Genomic DNA, 22,250 nt, shown 5'->3' with positions numbered 1-22,250 from the left:
GCCTAGTTATAATCCTCACCTATAATGGCATATAGGAAACAGCCAGTGTCTCTGGCCACTGCTTGTTGTCCCATTTTTCTCTGTTCTGTAATGAGAGGTTGGTCCCAGGTGTGTCAGCCCAATACAGCATCCTTTTCCACATCCATTCCCATATTCACATAACCACTCTCCCTGATATGGAGGAATAAGCTACAACTAAGTACTGTCTTGAAAACCAATATATTTTCACAAAGATCTGAAATGATCTACAGAGTATACCTTGAAATTGTATTCATATGGGAACACTTTTATGGGAATGGCAGATTTTTTTCCTTGACTTGAACATTGCAGACTCCTAGATTGCAGTTCAAACACCAACTGTCCCTGGAGCATTAAGACTGTCACTTCACTTTTCTGCCTCAGTTCCCACATTTGCAGCTCAGAATTATATTTTCTATTTGCTTCATGAGAGGCTTCCAGCAACTAACTAATGGGTATAAGTAGGTACATATTAAAATTTCCAGTTACTTGGTGATTTTTCTATGACTACATAAAGCTCTAAATAAAAGCATTATGCAATAGTATGTGTCATTATTAGAATTAAAATACATATTTAAACTAATAGTGCAACTGCTTCATAATCAGAATGTATGTTAATACGGTCTTCTTTTCCTGAAGACAATAAAAGCTGTTCCAGATTATTGACAGTAGATTATTGTTTGGAACTTTCACCAACTTCACTAGTTAAACAATTCAGAGTTGATAACTATGAGGACATGGAAAACAAAGGAAAGCAAAGCAGTTCTTATGGCAAGAAACTTCCTCTGGGTTTGAACAAAGCCACACATAGTGATCCTGACTTCTGGATGCTTCAATGCTAAAAATACCAAATCATAAGTCAAAGTCTAAACTTCCCAAACTTTTTCTGCTGTTGTGTCAGCAGAATAAAATGCTAAGCCTTCTGTAATGAGGAAGAAATTAGTCAATCAGGGATAAAAAAAGAACAGTTTATGCTGCTAATGTATGGTATTAATTTAGATTACTAAAGCTGGCAGCCAAAGCAGCTGCTCTAAGGAGGGTGGTACAAAGTTTCAGGTTGATCCTGTAGTTCCCTCCCACCACCTTCCAGCATGTATATAAATTGTCAGCTCTCCAGACCCTTTGCCAGTTCTCTCTTCTAGACTTGTCAGAAGCAACAGAGGACTAAAGATGAAGATCTTTTTCTTACTCACCTTTTCTACTATTTTCTTGACTTCTTTTGAACAAGCATCTGCATCTGCTCACTATGACAAGATTTTAACTCATAGTCGAATAAGGGCACGCGACCAAGGGTAAGTGCATTTTGTTCATTTGCATTTTAAATGTGGGTTTCTTAACAGTTATTCTCTATCTTCTCACATTATATTAAATGTGTTTTTTCTTTCACTATAAATTCTTAATATCATTCAAGAATAACTTTCTTTCTGAATTAATTTTATAAGAACTGCTCCTGAATTAAGTTTCTTGGGGAGTTTCAAAAGGAGTCAAATTAATGTTAAACTTATTAAAACCTGTAAAAAAATGAAATCCCCACTTCCTGATGAATAAAACACATACATTTTAGAATAATTTAAGTCAATTGCAGTTCATAATTAATATAATGGGATATGGGGTGTGTTTAATATACATTTTAAAATATTTGGATAGAATTAATACCTATTCCACAACATTTACTCTCTTTATTCTATCCTAATGAAAATCATGAGCTCTGCTTTCTGACACGGGAAAATACACTAGGAGTCCTTTGTAAAACTTCTGCTCCTGCTAGAGTAATGCAGCAAGCTGCTCAGCAGGGTGTCCAGAAGACAATGCTTACAAGCCAGTCTGCTCAGAGACATGGAACTAATTTGAACAGCTGGTGTCAGAGAAACGCATGTGTCTAAACGTATTTTCTTTCAGTCTTTTAAGTAAAAAAACATTCTGTGAAAAGAATTGTTCACCATCCTGTCCTTCTTATTGAACTCTCTCTCTCTCTCTCTCTCCCTCTGTGTGTGTGTGTGTGTGTTTTGAACAGAAAGAGTTGTCTGGCTTCCCATTGTTGTAAAGCATGTGTTCTAACTTTTGAACTGATGAACTTCTGTACTGTAAAAGTATATGAATTAGTGACAAAACACCTTTGCTCCATGGAATTTGCTCTTAAGAAATTCCTCTACACTACCATGCTAAGAAAAAGTTTTCTGTTTGAAATCTGTGACTCCTTTTATTTACATGCCAATTACCCTTTGGTCCCCAGTAATTCCCAGAATGTTTACTTAGGTGCTTGCGGTACTCCAAAAGGTTTGTAATCAAAATAGTTGATTGATTTACAGAAGACAGGGTTCCCTTTTACATAAAGAACCAGTCACTTCTCTTCACCATCTCCCCATGACTTTCAGCTGCACAGATGTGTGCAAGAAAAAAAAAAACTTTAATAAAAAGAGCTTGATGGTATTCACAGCTCAGTCCCTAGTGGCTTGTAATTAATTCACTTCCCAGGAGGAAGGAAGAAATGCAAGGCATATTGAGACAGAGGGTCAGGACAGAGCAGAGGGGGATCATCTGTCCCTACCAGGAGGGTGGGCTTGCCAAGGAACACAGCTGGGTAGTCCCAGGAGCTTGCACTGTAGTTGCTTCAATGCACACCTGCCCTGGCAACTGAACCCAGATGTTGGTTTCTTACTCTTGCTCGGTAGGAACTGTGTTTGCTGCTATTTTATATAACGCTTTCCCAAATATGAACAAAAATTCCTTTTTAAAATGTTTCTCACTCCCACCCATAGCCCAAATGTCTGTGCCCTTCAGCAAGTTATGGGAACCAAAAAGAAATACTTCAGCACCTGCAGAAACTGGTACCAGGGAGCCATCTGTGGAAAGAAAGCGTAAGTATCTGCTGTTTCTAAACATTTATTGAAATGGGATAATGTACTATTAGAAAGTTCTTATTTTCTCAGTGAAAATCTTGAAACAAAATCCTTGTTTCAGAAGCAGAGGCAGGAATAATGAACTTCATAATTTTACAGTGTTACAGCATCCCTTTCCCTAAAACCACCTCTAAAACCACTCAAGTAACTGATTCAATGATTGCTGCCAAAAATAATCACAAAAGGCATGAAAATGACAGCATGGTATGTAGCACTTTTTAAATTGAATGGGCTTCAAATCATTAGTTTAAGGAATAGTTATTTGAGTTAAGTTTTTGTATCTCTCTTTTAAACATGAGGAGAGGTTAAGTGTCCTACCAAAAAATGCAGGGGGATCTAAGAAGCCAGTTGTGGAAAGAACACAACACTATCCAGCAGAGATGAGTGCTTAGACCACATCTTTCCACAAAGGAAAAAAAATTAAAAAATATATATATATGCATATATATATGTGTGTGTATATATATATATACTTGAGGACACAAAATAAGTCTGGGTGGGTTTGACATTCTTTTGGAATCTGTATATAAATTTCATTTTTTAGTTTTTCTGATAATGCAAACCATTGCCTTTTCATGTGGAAAAAAAAGTCAGTAGTATTGGTCGCTACCTCTGCATCTACCACAGAATGGTTTCAGGGTAAGAACACACACAAAAACTCCAATCCAGAACTTGGTCTGCCCCATTTGTCGTGTTTAAAATGTAGTTAATTTAACAGCAACTGACACTGTTTACCCAATGCATTAAACTAATGTTTTTCCAGTGTAACACATTTTCTCTTGCTGTTACACAATCACTTGGATAACTTTCCCAGCAGTTGTCAAAGGAAGTTATTGTTTCTGCTTTGCCATTGTTCTCTTACAGGATCCAGATAGGTTTGGGATGACATTTTCAGAACAGCTCAAGAGAACAGGGAGTCTAGGCTTCATTTGCAACTGTGTGATATCAGGAGTCTCATATTGAAAGCCCGTAAAGAATCTTCCACATATCTGTGTAATGTTCAAGTACACAATTTTATTAGTCACTCAGAGATTATGTGCCCTAAGAAATAGATATTAAGTTACATTGATACAAGGTGCATATTACATGCATGAGGAACTTAACTCCTTTAAAAGTAAGATAGGTGTTTAAAATGTACCTAAATAACCTCAATCACTGTTTCAGATGTTAATGAAAAGTGAAAGAAAGATTCTTTGTTTCCAGGCCAAAGGATTCCTTAAAGGAGGTTAGTATAGAAGAAAAATAATGATTAACAGTATTGATCACATAAGCCAACGATGGCTCCCTTTATAAAATAATCTTATTCACAGTTCTTCTTAAGCATGATCCCTATACGTTTTAATGTAAAACTGATTACAACTCCATGATTGTCCATGTGGGCGAAATACCTCCATATACAGTGATTTTTTCACTGTTCAAATCAGACTGGAATTTGTAGACAGTAGTCAGGCAAAGACCTGAAATAGACTTATACTGTGATTTCTAGTACTCCTGTTGGGTGTCAGAGGCTTTGCATTTTTGAGATTCCCGAAAGACACTACAGGTCATAACACAGTATTGGAAAGGACCCTTAGGGAAACGACTGAAGAAAGATGTTGGAGGAGGAAGTTTTCTCCCATTGTCTTTCTGAGAAAATGTGTTTATTTCTCTGCCAGTGTAACATGGGTTAATGGAATTTAATTTCATTTACAATACAATGAGGCATAAATTCCACCACAGTCTTGCCTTTCAAGTAGTGACACAGCTTTGAAGTCTAGACATGAAGTATGATACCATGGCCCTACCTGAACTAAAGAAAATATGATTTTCATGGAACAAGCTATCACTCTAAGTTTTCTGCTATTGTAAACTTTATTGGATTGCTAATTACTTTTTTCCTTAAGGATATGAAAGAAAGTAACAGCATTAAGCTAGAGTGGTAGTAGCACAAATCACAACAAACTTCCTTTGAAGGGAAGCAATCTGCTTATTTTAAATCCTCAGAATTTCCTCTGAAATATGATGTACTGTCTAGAATCCTGACCAGTCTCTCCTATTTTGAATTTAGCTTTGTTTTTCTTAGCTATTCCAGACAGGGTAGAATCAATTTTTCATACAAATTATCCAGAAAGTTTGGGTAATTAAAAATTATAACAATGAACAATTTCCAGTCAATCTAGACTGTGTGTGGTCATTTGCCCCATCTCTGCCTTCAGTTCCTCCAGTACCCATAGGTTTATAGTCTTTATCAGAATCTTCTCCTCCAGGTGGCATTATAATACCGACTTCCTTTCTTCCTCAGTGGACATGCTGCAAGTCATCCAAAATATTTCACCTTTTGAGAAAAGTCTGCCATACCACTGATTTGTTTGGCATTACATACTATTCCACTACAGACACATTAGGAAGAAGGATATTTCCTGAAAATGACTTAGACTGAAATTTGGATATTCTCAAAGTCAGCTTTGGAAACCAACTTACTCCTGTGGTTTTATTCCTAGATAGATGTTGTGTCTTTCCAGGAGCAAAAGTTTGCTCTCAGCACAAATCTGAGAAGGAACTCATTACTTTACTAAGCTCCAGAAGTAAAATGATTTGTGTAGTGAGAGATAGCTTAAAGTGTAAGGAGAAGTAATTTGAAGAAATAGACAGTTTGAACTCATATGACTCTGTTCTATTCTCTGACAAGAATTTAGAGTAACATAAACTGAAAAACAGTTGACAGAGCTAGCATAAGGCACTAAGCAGGAAACCTTCTGCAGCCAACCAATGGCAGACAGTGAGAAGCAGTATCTCCATCCTCTTTTAACACTCCTACCATTGTAAGTACTCAGAGAGGAAGTCTAGAAGGGGAAAACAGTATGTATGAAACTAAATAGAGTCATAGGTAGAACTGGCCTTTTTATTTTGTGTGTGTGTGGCTGTAATAGGACATCTGTTATAATTTAGTCTTAGCTCTTAATTGGATTTTTATATTATGTTCTCAAAGCATAGATGGAGATTTGACTAAAGGTGTTACTTTAGTAAGAACAGTAATCCAAAGGACAATGGCTCTTCTCAAGTCAATATCTCTGATATCTCTATGTTAACAAGCCATTCATGAATGTATATATGATCTATAAAATGTTTATTTAAGAAAGCTTTTTACATTTACATTTCCTGTCAACTGCTGTAAATTTCTAATAGGGATACAACTTAAAGATTTGCTAAAAACAAAGTCTGTTGGACCAGAAAGCTTTCCACTGTTTTTATACAGTATTTTATCTCCATGCCAGCAAGGAGTAGAAAGGGATGAGTCACAGAACTCATCTGAATAAGCTGAAAACTGCTCTGTTAACCAAGAATAACAAGGACATAAAATAGTCTATCTCTATCTTCTGTTCCTTTGGAATATATTCCCTTGGATGCGTTAGGAACAGGAGGGTAGTAAAAAATACAAAAGCAACAAGAGCAAGATGGACACCATCTTATACTGAGCTAGTAGGGTGATACAGATGAGGATGACTTACAGTGTGAGATGGCACTTCTCACGTGTACTGTGTATATGAGTGATGCTGAGGAAATGCATCTTGCATCAAGTTATATCTTGTTCTGAAGTTATCTTGGAATTCTCTCTATGGACCCCTCTTCTTCCATTCTGTCTTCCTCACTACATTTTGAGCACATCTGATACATCAGCTTTCACAGAATCATCTCTAATTGCTGTCAGCCATAAGGGAATATCAATAATGATTAGTAGGAATTTACAGTAACCCTTGATGACTGAAAAAAGCCTTGGTTGTACATAACAAGCTACATGGTAAATAAGGCACTGATCTTGTAATGCTTGAGTCAAGAAACATCTTTCTTAATCATGTTCTTCAGCCAATTTTCTGCTCTTCATTAATTGTTGGGTATGTTAAGAGGAAAAAACTTTCCATATCTTATGCTATACTTGCAACTCAACTTCTTTTGCTTCTCCAAAAGCTAATGAAGACTGCTGTCTCTTATAGCTACTCAGAGGGTGGGGTAGAGAATTTTCTATTCAGTGGAAAAGAACAATTTTCTCATGACAAAGCAATTCACATAGTTGGACAAACATTCTGACTCCTGTTGCAGAAGTCAGGTGACTTGTTTTATTAGCTTCTGACAAGGATGCAACTAGGAGGAAGGGTATAAGGTTAATTTCCTTGTTAATTAGTAAATCTGTAGCTTAAACTCTCTTCATCTTGTATTCCTAGGAAATAGTCATTCAGTGAATTGCCCTACAGAAAGAAACAAACTAAGAACTGTAGAAATACTTTCAATATATGGCTTGTCTGCTAAACAGATGAACATGCCAGAAATGTGAAAATGTCATGTACATATGTGTTTATGACAGAATAGAAATGATAGGGTTTGTTTGGTTGTTGTTGTTTTCTAATATTTATTCTTTAACAGCTCTATCAAACTACAGTAAATTATGGAATTCCAAACTTGACTTTTAAAATAATGCTCTGTAATGCTATTGATCTTCGAGTCTACATTCATTTTTTAAATCTCTTCTAGTAGTTTAGATAGTGAAGTTCTTAAGTCCAACTTTTCATTTGAGTAAGCTGTTCAGTTTAATGAGTTTGTGGTTAATGTTTGTCAACTTTAGCTTATGAAAAATGAGAGAAGCTTATTCAACTCCCACTGAAGAGTCATCAATTTAAAAATTGGAATGCAGTAGTAAAGACTCAGCAAAAGTCTTCAAGGAATTACTGTTGAGAACTCTTTTAACACTGCCAACATCAGCCACAGATATAAAAATAATACTTTAATGTAAAACTATGATGGCAAATTTTCCTTGTCATTCCCAGTACCATAGTTTGAAAAGAAATATCTGAAATGTAAAGTCAGCAAGTTTAAAATATGCTTTAGACCTTGATAAGGTCTATATAATTTAGACCTGATATTATTTGTTGATATTCCCTGCCTGTAAGGGCCAAAATCAACTCAGCGATAACTCTGTGAATTTCAGTGTTTGCACTTTCTTATGAGAGAATTGTCAAGCAAAGCTATGGTAGAGCTTTTGTTTCTGTTATATTAATTGAGAAGACATTATATCCTATTGACTTCAGAGCTAATTTAAATGTTAAAATACAGAATTATCAGTTAGCCCTGATTTGCTGCTCTGTATAGCTTATACATGCTCAAAAATGGGTATATTTGATTGATATCATTATATAACACTTAGTCTGTTCTATTGATAAATTTTATGTATACTGTGATGGCATGCTCTTTTAACCCTGTTCTTGGTTTGTTACAATCTGGTTTTCATCCTTAATATATTTACCAGGGAACTTTCCCTCAAGTCCAGCCATTCTGTCTTTAGTCATTTTATTTTCTATGACCTGCTTTATATCTATTCTTAATTAGTTCTCTCCCTCATTCCTGAGCTTCTTCAAAGTCTTTGATACACTGGGGCTCTGCCATCCCACTTTCTTTCACCATACAATCCACAGAACCTTCTTCTTCAGTACCCTTTAAGTTCCTATATCCAGAATGCAGATTACCTCATATAGTTTTGTCATTTAAATTTATTTTCAGTTTATTTTTTTTATTTCCTTTTACAACCCAGCTTATAACAGTTCCTCTCACTGTCCCTGCTACCTTTTTTTGTTTGTCTTTCCTCAGTCCCATTTAATCTTTTCAAAATAGACCCTTCAAATAGATTTTCTTCAGCTGCTATTTTATTTACATGATCTTTTCATAACTCTGCATGATATCGACATTCCCTCCCATGTTCCCTCCTATCACTTAAACTTAATGACTGCAATCATATTGCAAATTCAAAAGCTCTGCATTTACTAAAACAACTAAGTTGTAATGTATACAGAATAGGTCAAATGATAAAAAGGCCACAAATGTCAGAAGAATGTATACTTAGCTGTGCAAAATTAATAATAAAAAAAAAAAAAAAAAAAAGACAAGGCTATGAGCTGAAATTTGTGTACAGTTGTCCTGTATGTTACTTAATTATGTTTTTCATTTATATTCCACAGAACTGTCTTATATGAGTGCTGTCCTGGATATATGAAGATGGATGGTATGAGAGGATGTCCTGCAGGTACAGGCTTATTTGCATGTGGATGAATCAGTATATGAGAAGCATTACAACAGAGGAGACTTTGGGCCCCTCAGTACAAGAAGGACATCGAGGCCCTGGAACATATCCAGAGAAGGGCTACAAAGCTGGTGAAGGGCCCAGAGCACAAGACCGATTAGGAAACTGGGGTTGTTTAGTCTGGAGAAGAGAAGGCTCAGGGGAGACTTCATTGCTCTCTGCAACTACCTGAAAGGAAGGTGGGACGAACTGGGGGTTGGCCTCTTCTCGCAGGTAGCTAGTGATAGGACAAGAGGGAATGGCCTCAAGTTGCTTCAGGGGAGGTTCAGGTTGGAAACAAGGAGACATTTCTCCTCAGAGAGAGTAATCAGGCATTGGAATTGGTTGCCCAGGGAGGTGGTGGTATCACCGTCCCTGGGGGTGTTCAAGGTAAGGTTGGATGTGGTGCTTGGGGACATGGTTTATTGAGCGACTGGTGGTAAGAGGATGGTTGGACCAGATGACCTTGGAGGTCTTTTCCAACATTAATGATTCTATGGTTCTGTAAGACTGCCTGAGAATAGAAAGGTTCATTTGCATACTGTCAATACAGTTAAAAATGAGCCTCCATTGAATGAGGTCATGCAGTTTAAGTTGAATTCTCAGGCTGCTTCTAGCTGCTGGGTTGGAAAGAAGTGGTAGACTTCTCAGTTCCCAAACCTACTGAAGGTGAATTTTTATTCCTATTCCCCTCCCACTCCAGAGTAACCTAAAGTATACCAGTGACGTCAAAAATCTAGGACATGAAATGTGGCTTATCTAAGTTCTGTTTATTTCTTTGCCTGAGAAGACTTGAATCTTATTAACTAAAAGTGTGTTACAGACTTTAAATAAACTAAGAAGGGGTTAAAATGAAGACAGGAAATCTTAATTCTCCTGGTTTTGGTGATCTATTTGCATAAATAAAGTTAATTGCAACAGGAAAGAATAATTTGAAATGGCATGCTTTAGAACTCTATATCTGAGCTGCTCTTTTTATATTCTATAGTAAAGTAAGGCCATCTAAGACAGAGTTCATCTTGTTTAGCAGAATTCATGTCACTTCAGATGTTTACATTGGAAAGAGGTTAGTCATACTCTAAAGTTGCCTGTTCCTCTCTGCAACTGTAAAAACAGCCAAGGACAACTAGCTCACACATCAATTGCTGACTTGTAGATGCATAGAATTAGGACATATGCATCCTATTCTCATGTGGCAGTGCTTTAACTGTGAGTCTATAGTCTTATTACCTTCTGGCTGAATCAATGTCTGTGCAAGCCAAACACTGGAGGCGGCCTCACAAATAGAATTCTGTTTCACCATGCCCACTCCATTGCAATTTTTGTGGCTGTAGATAGAAGTGACTCATGTCCTTTCTCAAGGGTCCCAAATGGATAGGTTTCCACATCAGGTTAAGCTTGGCACAAACAAGACATTTTTCTAAAGAAAATATAACAATATTTGGTTTTGTTTGATCTAATTCTTCATCTCATTAAGCAAACCAGAAAATAAATAACAAGCAGATGTGTTTGGATGGATTTGGATTACATTGATAATGGAATTTTAATACAAGCATATTGTTTTAATATTGATTTAAATAGTTTCATAAAGCCAATACCATTGTCTAAACAAAATAAATTAGATTTGATCATGAGAAACTGACTGAAGAACTTACAGTATTTTTGTCTAATGTCTGTTTTAGTTGCTCCTATTGATCATGTATATGGTACACTTGGTATTGTGGGAGCTACCTCCACTCAGCAATATTCTGACATGTCAAAACTGAGAGAAGAGATTGAGGGACGAGGTTCATTCACTTTCTTTGCACCAAGCAATGAAGCATGGGAGCAATTAAGTTCAGTAAGTGTGTGTGTGTGTTTGAGCATGTGTTTTAAGTATATGTTTATTTCAGGGAATGTTTCGGATGCAATAAACTAGTCTGGAAATTATAATGAAATTTTAGATATAAATGGGCAATAGTTACAATACAGAAATGTACATATAACGTGCATTACTGTAGCTAGAACATCTGAGTTTATTTTCAGTAATACTAAGCAACAGTAAGCATTTCTTGTTTAAGCACTTGCATGTCAAATTTAAATCTTGTTAGTTTTAGCATAGTTTTGAGGAAAACAACAGGAATTCCAGCAATTACATAATATAGAGTACATTCATGTTTTGACAGTGTCCTCCTTTATAGTAATGCTATTAGTTAAAATAAACATTGAGCCAAAACACTTTCAATTACTTCTCTGTGATGAGACCTCTTGTCTTCCATTTGTGAGCAAGTCAGACCAAAGCATTATCTAAACAGAGCAAGATTGGTAGGTATTGAAGTTATATAGGAATTATGTGTCAACTACATTGAAAGCATACGTTAAGGTAAAGCAATATGTACATCTTCCTGAGTGGAAGAATGTTCTTGAAAAATCCAGTTAATTAAAATCCTTTCTTCTTCAGGAAATTCACAGGAATTTGGTTGACAATGTAAATATTGAATTATATAATGCTCTCCACCACCATATGATAAACAAGCGCATGTTGACAAAAGATCTTAAGAATGGCATGACATTGGTGTCCATGTATAATGGCCAGAAATTGCTTATTAACCATTATCCTAATGGGGTAAGTCTATTTACATGAGTTTTTCTATATATTCTATATTTTTTCTATATTTTTTTCTATAATATAATAATTCAATTTTAGCCATTGTTTGTTCCTTTATTTTCTTCTATAGCTAAGGATATTGGTTTTGGAAAGATTAACATCTAGCAAGTCAGTTGTCACCGACAAAATAGTTAAATGGTCTCAAAAAAAATCAGTTTGCTGTGCAGGCTAATCGCCAAGAAAGAACTAACAAATATATGCTGTTTGCTGTTTAAAAATCAAAGTTCAAATGAGAATGAACTTGCTCCATAGAAGACAAAGCCTTTCATATTGAAAATACATCATCATCGTAGATCTGAAAGCAAAATTTGATAGTGCTCTTTATCTATTTACAAAATAACATTAAATCAGGCCTTTAATTATATCAGATCTTTTATTTGAATTGGAGTGCATGGTAGAAGCATTTAAGGTTGCAATGATACAGGTATCCATTACTTTCCAGAAATAATTTTATTTTTATAAATGTTGAAAATCTCCCAGTCATGTTACCTGTCTTTTCTTAAAATGCATGGAAATGTTTATGCTAGCCTACAATTTACATCAGTAAAAACCAATACGATCATCATATTAACCAGATATGGAAAGCAAGTCTGAAGAATAAGGATTGCAATGACAAATAAAACATGAAATCAATGTACCCTGCACTAATCTGCTGCTATCCAGTGCTTTCCAGAAGAGTTCAGTCAGCCGCTTAAAACCTGCAAGGTTTTACTTGATATTTAAAATAAAACCAGAAAGAACATCAGTGAACACATTATGTACAATACATGTATGGCCAGTCTGTAAGAATCTGATTCCAAGTGTATGATCAAGTGAATGTTTAATCGTCTACTGCTTTATTTGTCAAACATAGGTTGTTACCGTTAACTGTGCCAGGGTCATCCATGGCAACCAGATTGCTACCAATGGTGTTGTTCATGTCATTGACCGTGTCCTGACTCCGGTTGGAAATACCATTCAAGATTTCATTGAAGTAGAGGATGATCTTTCATCTCTCAGAGTAAGTAGACAAAAATAGAAACACCTTTCTGGTCTTGTAGTTTCTTCTTTTTTTTTTTTTTCTATTTGTGTATGAGGCCTGGAAGTAAGAAGAGTATTCAATAACAGAGAAAGAGAAATAAATCAAATAAAGGATTCCTACTAATACTGCAAAGCTAGCTATTTAAAGAGAAAGTGCATTTTATGTAAGGAGTCCTCTTGTGTTCTCTTGTGGATCTTGTACCTCATCAATAGGACAAATCATGTCACTGTACCTAAAAATTGTGCCCTTTCTTCAAGTAGTGAGGTAATGCAACGTATGAGCATAAGTTGCAGTGTCTGGTGCTAGATAAATAAGAACAATTTCAAAATGCATGACAGAAAGTGGTAAAATATATTTTTTTCCAGAATCTGCTCATAGCAAGTTTCAGAACACCATGGAAAACATGAATTTTTCTAGCAGGAGAGAACCAGCTTACTTTCTGTCCAATTTATTCTGTCTAATTTATTCTTCTTCCAGAAGATGTGTCTTCTTAGCATAATAGGATTTCACACTGCACATTTGACAAAATATGTTATAGTTCTGCAAATAGCTTTTGTTCTCTTCCCTTCTCCATCTCCTCTTAAAATACAAAACTATTTCAAATGCAGAGGCATAAAGGTGGAAAAGACAGCCTGAATTCTCTAAACCCAGTCCATTGCACTTTCAGGCAACCATATACATTTAAATCCTTTAAAAAAACTGGGGCTAAAGCAAGTCTTTTCTACTCTTCAGGTGAAAAAAAAGAAACTTTTTTTCCCTACATTTTCTATATTTTCTTCTGCATTCTTTCTTCTACGTGTTCTATTTGTGTTTAACTTCCATGAACTCTAAGCAAGACCATTTCACCTAATCCTAGATGACATTTTACCTGTTACTTTTTACTTACTTACGTATCTGTCTAACTCTGCTTGGAAAAAAAAAAAAAAAAAAAAAAAAACTAACACATTTTTTTTTACTATTCCAGGTTTATTATTCAGGTATTATTATTTCCTATTATTCCAACTGTAACACATTTTTTATTATTCCAGGTAGAAGTTAATTTTGTTGATAGAGCATTGCATTAATCTAATGTGTCAAAACCTACATGTTCACATTTTTCATTTAAAAATTTAGGAAATAATAATTTGTGCCCTGTTGTCAGTTCTATCAGAATTTATTGATTAGTGTGTGCTAATTTAAGGAGTGAACTCATCATATCAAGGTACATCTTTTCTCACAGAATTATTTTTTTATTCATGTTCATCATTTCATTTTTAACACATCTTTCTATAACACTGATCTCATTGTCACAGTAAAGAACTCTAGATACTAAGTGAAAACACATGAGAAGCTTTATGCTAAATGCTGCCTGTGAGCTCTCATGAATAAATCTGTAATTTTCAGTATAAACTCAATATTACTCTTTAAGAGCAAGATTTGACTACGTCAGAATTCTAAATTAGGGAATAAAAAGTGTGAGCTTTTTGTCCATTTTTTTTCCTGTGTCTACATGGCTAAGCTAATGCTTTAAATAACCAGCATATATAACAAATGTTTATGTTTTAGGCTGCTGCAATCACATCAGATGTCTTGGATATTCTTGGAAGGCCTGGTCATTACACACTCTTTGCTCCTACTAATGAAGCTTTTGAGAGTCTTCCAAGGGGAATCTTAGAAAGGATCATGGGTGACAAGGTGGCCTCTGAAGGTATGTAAACTTTTCTTGCAGAAGAAGAATACAGGTTAGTAAATCAGGATGTAGAAACCACATTATCCTTGTAGTCCTGAAATTCAGCACCTGTACTTTTACAGGAGGAGGAGTTATTTCTTCTGACTCTGTCAGTTATAATGATACAAATTAACTGAAAATTTACTTTCCAGAACATTTTAAAGGAAACTATAAACATACAGGCACTCTAATGTCTCTAGCTGAACTGTGATGTTCAGCTCTAATGTTCTATTAGAGATTCCTGCCTCTAGAAATGAAAAGCTATCTGAATTTGGGGGTTCATTCGTAGCTTTCTCATGAGTAACTTTTTCATATGGACAATTCAGAAACTGAAGGTTTCTTTACTGCAAATGAGTCTGAGATTATCTCATTTTAAACAAAAATGCAGACCACTCCTGCTTCCAGTCATCCATCTTTCTTCTGATCAGTAAATATTTAAATCATGAACCTCTATCCAAGTTAATTCTGCTTAGAATGAGTACTTTTCAGTACTTAACACCCTGATGTTACTAAAGCAATATTTTTGTTGACTTCCTTGCATTAGTACTGTAATATAGTGCCTTCTACTGAGGACCTAGTAAGAAAGAATATGCCAGGGAAATAACAAGATCATCTGAAGAACCTAATAATCTTCATTAACTACATCAGTTGTTTAATGTTCCACAACACCTGTATATGAACTATATGACTATATGTATCCAAACGCCTATGTATGAAATTTTTGCTCTTTTCCCTGAAGCTCTTGTGAAGTTCCACATTTTAAATACTCTTCAGTGCTCTGAAGCCATAATGGGTGGAGCTGTCTATGAAACCTTGGAAGGAAACACACTTGAAATTGGCTGTGATGGTGAAACTCTGACTGTGAATGGAGTAAAGATGGTGAAACGCAAGGATATTGTGACAAGCAATGGCGTTATCCACCTCATTGATAAAGTGCTAATTCCTGATTCCGGTTAGTAATGTCCATGACAACCTTCTTAAACTGAAGATGTTTTCTGTGAACTCACTTGGATTGCCTCACATGTATTGCCAGTGATAAGATTATGAAACCATGAAAAATCCAGATCAGGAAGAGAAATAAAAGGTGTGTTAAAATACTTTTTGTTCCTTTATTTGCAGCCAAGCAGGTCATTGAGCTTGGGGGTGCTCAGCAGACTACTTTTACAGACCTGGTGGCACAGCTGGGACTGGCATCTTCTCTAAGACCAGAAGGCCAATACACTCTTCTGGCACCTCTGAATGGTGCTTTCTCAGGTTAGTAGCATTAAAAGAGTATACTCTGAGCATCAAAATAAACAAGAATATATGCTACTCTGACAGTCTTCCAAATAAGACCCAGTACTCATTCTAAGTCCCAAGGAAAATGAGTAATTGAGAATTAGAATGAATTATTTCATCCTTTCAAAATGCACACTGTGTAGAAAGACAAAACAAATGCAATCATCAGATTGCACAGATTTTTTTTAGTGGTACCATTTGTTGACAGAGATATTCTCAGTAAAATAAGATACAAAATACACATGGGCAGGCTGTGGGAAAGGAAAGATACTAATGAATTGCCAGTTCTCTTAATCTTTACATTACTTACATAAATTCACAAGTTGATTATTCTCCAAAAAAAATATACAAGGAGACTGGTATTTTCTAGTACATTAAAGCAGAGAGAGAGCAATACAAATATGATTGGAACACATCTGCATATCTGCAGGAATGAGCACATGAACAGCCTGCTCTTCCCTCAACAATCTGTGTATTAACCACCCGGATAGTAGCAAATTTGGGAAGGATTTCAGGTGCACATTCAGAAATAATAAGCTTCAGCAGTAATTTAGAAGCTGGAGCAGGCACACATATAAATCATCTGGCATTTTATTTCTAGTAATAATTAGGGGTGTGTCAAAAGATTGTTTCTATATTTGAGAAAGCACAATTTACAGAAACTGTTAATTTTTTGTTTACACAGATCCTTCCAAGTCATTGGAAGTCATTCAAGCATTTCAATGAAATATCTAGTATTTCCACAGTCTTCTAATACAGGTGTCCACAGTTAACCTTACTTGAATGAAGTTCACTATATAAATAACTATATATAAATATCTAATTGGCATTGTAGATGACACCTTACAGATGGATCAACGCCTTCTTAAAACAATCCTGCAGAATCACATTATAAAAGTGAAAATTGGGCTCAATGAGCTATACAATGGACAAGAGCTGGAGACAATTGGAGGAAAACTGCTCAGAGTCTTTGTGTATCGCACAGTAAGTGAATGGGACATTTTAACAATGTGTATTCTAACTATGAAAATGAAGATGCATAAAACAATAAAAGACAAAGTTGAATGAAACTTTCAACATCTACTATTATCACTGCCAAAGAAAATTCTTTTAGCTTTTAAGTTAGGAAAAAAAATAATTTGAAAATCCAATTTTTGTTATGGGAATTTTGCATAGAAGACTCTTTGGCAAAACAATGCAAGATTCTAGGTTTGTCACTCAATTAGTTATAAATTCATACAATTAGTTTTTAGAACTAAGTAACAAGAGGGAAACCAGAAAATCAAGTTTGGAAATCTTTGCATCCTGCTAACTTACTCCAGATTTTGATAACTATTGTTTTCTCAAGCCGTACCAGACTTAACATAAAAAACATAAAATTTTATGGCAAAAACATAAAATTTGACTGTCAGAAATCCAGACAAATATTATTTTTAAACTCAGGAGCCTGTTGGGAAATACACATACATTTCATTCATTAAATATGATTAAGTGTGTATCATTCTGTGAATAGATGCACTTAGGTGTCTCATTTTTCTTTTAATCAGGCTGTATGTGTTGAAAATTCATGCATGGTCAGAGGAAGTAAAGAAGGAAGGAATGGTTTTATTCATGTCTTCAGACAGATCATCAAGCCAGCAGAAAAAACATTGCATGAAATGCTGAGAAATGATAAGCGTTTCAGGTGATTAACATTTTGGTAACACTGAGATTTTCCTACATACGGTAGGAGTATACAGATGGTAGGTATAAAGTACAACTGGTCTGAAAAATAGTTGTGGACCATGTTGGATTTTTGGGATGCAAGAAGGGCAAGAAAGAGGTTATTACCTCCTCAAGAAAATAAATAAATAAATAAATAAATAAATGATGTTCCTTACTGCTAAATAGGCAAGAGAGGAACAAGGGGTCACAAGGTATTGGATGACACATCCAGAGCTATAAATGCATCAGAGTATGAAGGTTTGATTAACCAGTAGTACAATTCCATATTAGTGCAGCATGATTGCAGGCTGTATATATACTGTATTCCCAGTGTGTATTTCTGTCCTCTACCTGCAGCTTTGTCAGTCCTCCAGAGAGACCAACTACCATTGTCATCTTCCCTTCATCTCTTTGATCTGTAGGACTTTTATTCCATTAATTATTCTATGATCCAGGCTGCCATTGCTTTTTATTTTTCAAGTCTTTTTTTCTCAGTCTGCTACTCTTAGGACAGTCTTCCTTTTTCTCATTTTATCTCCTCCACTGTCTTTATTTCTGGGAAACTTTAGGAGTGTTTAAAGATGGATGTACTTTCAGAACAAATAAGGAGACTAAGTGCCTGGACTTGAAAATAGCTGCTATACTTCAAGAATGTATTTGTGGTTTGTATTTTTTAAACAGTGTTTTCCTCAGTCTGGTGAAAGCTGCAGATTTAGATGATGTTCTGTCACGGCCTGGAGAATGGACTCTGTTTGTTCCAACTAATGATGCCTTTAAAGGTTTGACCGATGATGATAAGGATATATTGATAAGTAAGTAACATACCAATACTACATGTTCAAACAAGAATGAAATTAATGGGAAAGGTAGCGAGTGTGTTTCTTAAACAAAAGATGTCTGATAAACCAGGTAACCTTCTGCAAAGAGTAGGTCATGGTATTTCCCTAAATTAATTCCTTCTTCAGTGATAGAGAAAGTATCATTTGGGGAAATAAAATAAAATTTAAAATCAAAGCTTAATTTAAATTTAACCTCATTATTTAAATTTAACCTCATTTGTTATTCCAAAGTGTAATTACCTTCCAAGTTAAAATCTGCATTCATTTAATTAACTTCAACTTCTATAACAACATTCAGGGTTACTTCAGATATATCAAAATGCAGAGTCTCATCAAATTTCTGTTCTTCATGTAGATACTTATTGTAACCATCACATTATAAAAATATGTAGTATTGAATTACCATTCCTGTGCTGTCCTTTCTTTTCCTGTATTTTCCCTTCTCTGCGTCCACCCAGTGATCTGTTGCATCACTTGTGCTACAAAAAAAAAAAAAAAAAGAAAAGATCCTGAATATATATATAAATCCTAATGTATGCTATTACACTTTCAAGCTTTGGAACTGTGTAGATTTTCACAACATTCAATATTTCATTTTTGTAAAAGAAGGAATGCACACCGATAACTTGAATCTCTCCTGCAGGATTTCCCACTAGAGGGTTAGACTGTGGCCACAACACTATAAATATTTTTAGTTTATTTGAGGGTAACGTGAATCTGTCTTGTCGCACAGGTCTGGGAAGAGCTGTCACCTTGAATCCAGAAAGTTTTTTTTTTTGTTTTTGCTCTGTTCAGACCAAATTTAAAATATATGAGCCAAATCCCATGAATCCTTAATGGCTTCAAAGAGTCCATCTCATATCAGCTTCCTTAGCATAACTACACAGACCTTAACTCACTAATGAGCCACTGTTAATTTGAATTCTCTCTTAGCCATATAAAGTTATGATTGCGGTATAAATTATATTCCAGTGTGCTGTGTCTCTTGTCATCAATGGTAAATTAACAGATAACCTAAATGACCAACATTAGATAGCTATAAAATCAAATGAAGCTCACCTCAGGGCTGTGAATTGAAGTAACTAGGTAAACACTATAGTTCAATTTTTGTCTTAAAGACTCTCTTTTCTTGAGAAAGAAAAAAAGAAATTGATTTTACCAAGCCTATTGTGTCTTCAGTTCACAACTTGATGCACCCTAGCCCTATGTCTTTTTGGATTATTTCTACTGTCCAGTATACAACTATATTTGATGTTCAGCTTTTCAAGGGCTATTATGTACTGGCTTTTCCTACCATTGTGACATAGTTTCTACTTACTTTCTATGGCAGCTGAAATTTTGATTTTTAACCTCCTTTTTTTTTTTTTTTTAATATCAGTTTGCTTTTTGGAATTTTACCCTAGCTTTCTTTTAAGACATAATATTATTTTGTCTATAAAAATAAGCTTTTAAATATGTATTTTTTTCCAAAGAATTTATAAAAATATTAATCTGTAATAAAGATTAAAAAAAACAAATATTATTTATAACCACTGGCCATTGTGACAAAGAACAAAGGAAATTTGACTGTGAAACCAGCTTTTTCAAATGGCTGTATTTAGACTTTGTATATAATTTAATGCTGTCTATGAGTAAACCAGTCACAAAAACTCAGCACTAATTTTAGTAGGTGAAGAGGATCATTTAACTGAACTTTAGTAGTGAAGTGAATTGCACTGATATTAGCAATCAAAGGCAGAAAAAGGAAAATGTTCACTGAGAGACACCAGAGAACAATTATAACCACACAGTATTTTCATTGCCATTTCATCAAGGTTGAAACTCCTGGAAAGAAAAATCAATGTCAACATGTAATACTAACAAAGAACATGCAATAGAATGGTCAATATTCCACATAATGGCAAGAACTTGTGTTTTAAAACTGCTCTGCTTGGTACCCTGTCTCCTGGTCAGTCTGTGGATATTCCATCCAAGACTCTGAACCTCCATGGATACAGAGCTCCAGGGTTCCCTGCCCCTCGAACTTGGACTCCAGAATCCATTTGCTTTGTTAGTCCTTTTCTAGTCCTTTCTAGAGGCTTTTTCTTCCAAAATAGGAATTAAACCAAACTTTGAAATATAGAAAACACACTCACAATAGGGTTGTTTCCGCTTTCTCAACTTTTCTTCTCACAGTTTGACTGCAAGAATAGTCAAAACCAGTATCCCAGATGGCCTTCTTCTGTTCTTCCTGCAACTTTGTCCTGCCTGAGATGGGAAAATATGTGTGTACAGAGAGTTGTCAATTATCCCCATTCATCTCAGAAGGGAGTCGCCCAAGAGAATAGTTATATTAATTTCTCTGCCAGCAGTTAGCTACAGTTCCCTTTAATTGAAAGGGTGTTAAGGTTACAATTTGTCTAGTACCTTGGTGATACTTGATGCTGCAGACTGTTTAGCGGTTCTGAAATTCTTGTGTTTACAGAGCATAATTAGAAAAGGAATGAAAAATTCTGATTAGAGAGGCAAGCAAAGAAAAAAGCAAATAATACCAAATAATAAGAAAATGCTACTCTTTTATATAGTAGTTCTCATAGCATGTTTATAATTATGTTGAGTCCCTTTTGGCATAAGATTGTTAAAATTATGAAAACGGGAAAAAAAAAAAAAAAGAAAAAAGGTTCAATATATATGCATTTCTGTTAGTTTCATTCATAGTATGCTTAATTCTGTCTCAAACCTATGGGAATCATTAGTATTTCCCAAAAAGAACTATCTGGTACAATTTGTTTTTTATGCCTTACTTTATTTATTTATATTTATTTTAATTTGTATTCCTTATTTTTCTTTTCAAATAGGAGACAAAAATGCTCTCAGGAACATTCTCCTTTACCACTTGACACAAGGAGTTTTCATTGGAAGTGGCTTTGAGCCTGGTGTGACAAACATTCTTAAAACTATCCAAGGAGGGAAGCTCTACTTGAAAACAGTTAAGTGTTGAAAAAAGTCTTCCTGACACAACTCTGTAACGGAGATTTGACATTCAGTGTCTGCAATTAGATATTCTGTCTGCAATTTGACATTGAAGAGTGGGATGCATATATCTGAAAGTAATATTAAGGGATTCAGTTTGTTTTTTAATGTCTCTGATAATATGTGTTCTTTACCAGGTGAACGATACTCTTCTGGTTAATGAACTGAAATCAAGAGAATCTGATCTCATGGCAACCAATGGTGTCATTCATGTTATTGATAAACTCCTGTATCCAGCAGGTCCGTATTAGTTCATAGAATTTACACACATTTCTGAATTTGTCTACATGTTATGTAGGTGCAAGAACTTTAAAAGGATATTTACTTTAAAGAGACAATTCCTATGTGAAATAGGAAACAAAAATTTTACATCACTGCTCATTTTATGCCATGCCTGAAACCATGGCAACTATTGGAAATTATGTGAAAGTCAAATATATGGAAGACAAGATGCTTTGGGCTATCTTTCCCTCAATACAGAAGAATGTATATGTATACATAACACTCATATATGTACACATACACGAGTGTGAGTTTATGAGATTGTTTTACATTACATTAGCACTGTAAGTGAAAGTAAAGTGAATAGAGATGTTTTTTTCCTCTTACATACCTGTTTCTTTTCTTAGACCTGCCTGTTGGAAATGATCAATTGCTCACAATCCTGAAGAAGTTGATCAAGTACATACAAATCAAGGTACTTTTTAAATGATGTTCCCATTGTCCTTTTGGCAAGATCTATGAAACCTTGTACATTATTCAAAAATGGTTCTCTGGCTCTCTGTTTCTTCAGCAAGCAACACATCTAGTAGCTCCCAGTTACCCAAGTGTAATTTGGATGATACACTCAACTCAACAGTTAGGACTTAAATTTTTCAGCACCACATAATTGTAGAACATTTGCATATGGGCAACTCCAGTGTGAACTGGCCTAAATCCACTCTTTGCTTCACTTGAGGCAATCCCTTTTTGAGGGAAATATAAACTAGCTCAATTACTATGCAATTTAACCCATCAGCTTCAATGACTATGGATTAA

General features: G+C 35.1%; 1 protein-coding gene across 12 annotated transcripts in view; it reads left to right on the top strand.

Moving 5' to 3' along the window:
- The first annotated feature begins 1,119 nt into the window (after positions 1-1,119).
- POSTN (periostin) overlaps positions 1,120-22,250 on the top strand; it is a 35,209-nt gene continuing 14,078 nt past the window's right edge. For 6 of the 12 annotated variants that reach the window (XM_068673487.1, XM_068673453.1, XM_068673422.1 and 3 more), the window contains exons 1-15: positions 1,122-1,310; positions 2,778-2,876; positions 8,903-8,967; positions 10,686-10,843; positions 11,444-11,608; positions 12,504-12,650; positions 14,217-14,358; positions 15,119-15,331; positions 15,499-15,633; positions 16,493-16,641; positions 17,205-17,341; positions 18,043-18,173; positions 21,038-21,168; positions 21,350-21,452; positions 21,842-21,909. In XM_068673487.1, coding sequence (XP_068529588.1) covers positions 1,189-1,310; positions 2,778-2,876; positions 8,903-8,967; positions 10,686-10,843; positions 11,444-11,608; positions 12,504-12,650; positions 14,217-14,358; positions 15,119-15,331; positions 15,499-15,633; positions 16,493-16,641; positions 17,205-17,341; positions 18,043-18,173; positions 21,038-21,168; positions 21,350-21,452; positions 21,842-21,909 — 1,965 coding nt within the window. In that variant the 5' untranslated portion in view covers positions 1,122-1,188. Of the gene's footprint in view, positions 1,311-2,777; positions 2,877-8,902; positions 8,968-10,685; positions 10,844-11,443; positions 11,609-12,503; positions 12,651-14,216; positions 14,359-15,118; positions 15,332-15,498; positions 15,634-16,492; positions 16,642-17,204; positions 17,342-18,042; positions 18,174-21,037; positions 21,169-21,349; positions 21,453-21,841; positions 21,910-22,250 lie in introns of all 12 variants that reach the window. The other 6 variants (XM_068673445.1, XM_068673429.1, XM_068673396.1 and 3 more) reach the window with 3 other exon arrangements.

Source organism: Anas acuta, chromosome 1, assembly GCF_963932015.1.
Source record: "Anas acuta chromosome 1, bAnaAcu1.1, whole genome shotgun sequence".
NCBI classification, from domain to species: domain Eukaryota; kingdom Metazoa; phylum Chordata; class Aves; order Anseriformes; family Anatidae; genus Anas; species Anas acuta.
The sequence above is the reverse complement of the archived record's forward strand: the minus strand, read 5'-3'. Positions and strand labels throughout refer to the sequence as shown.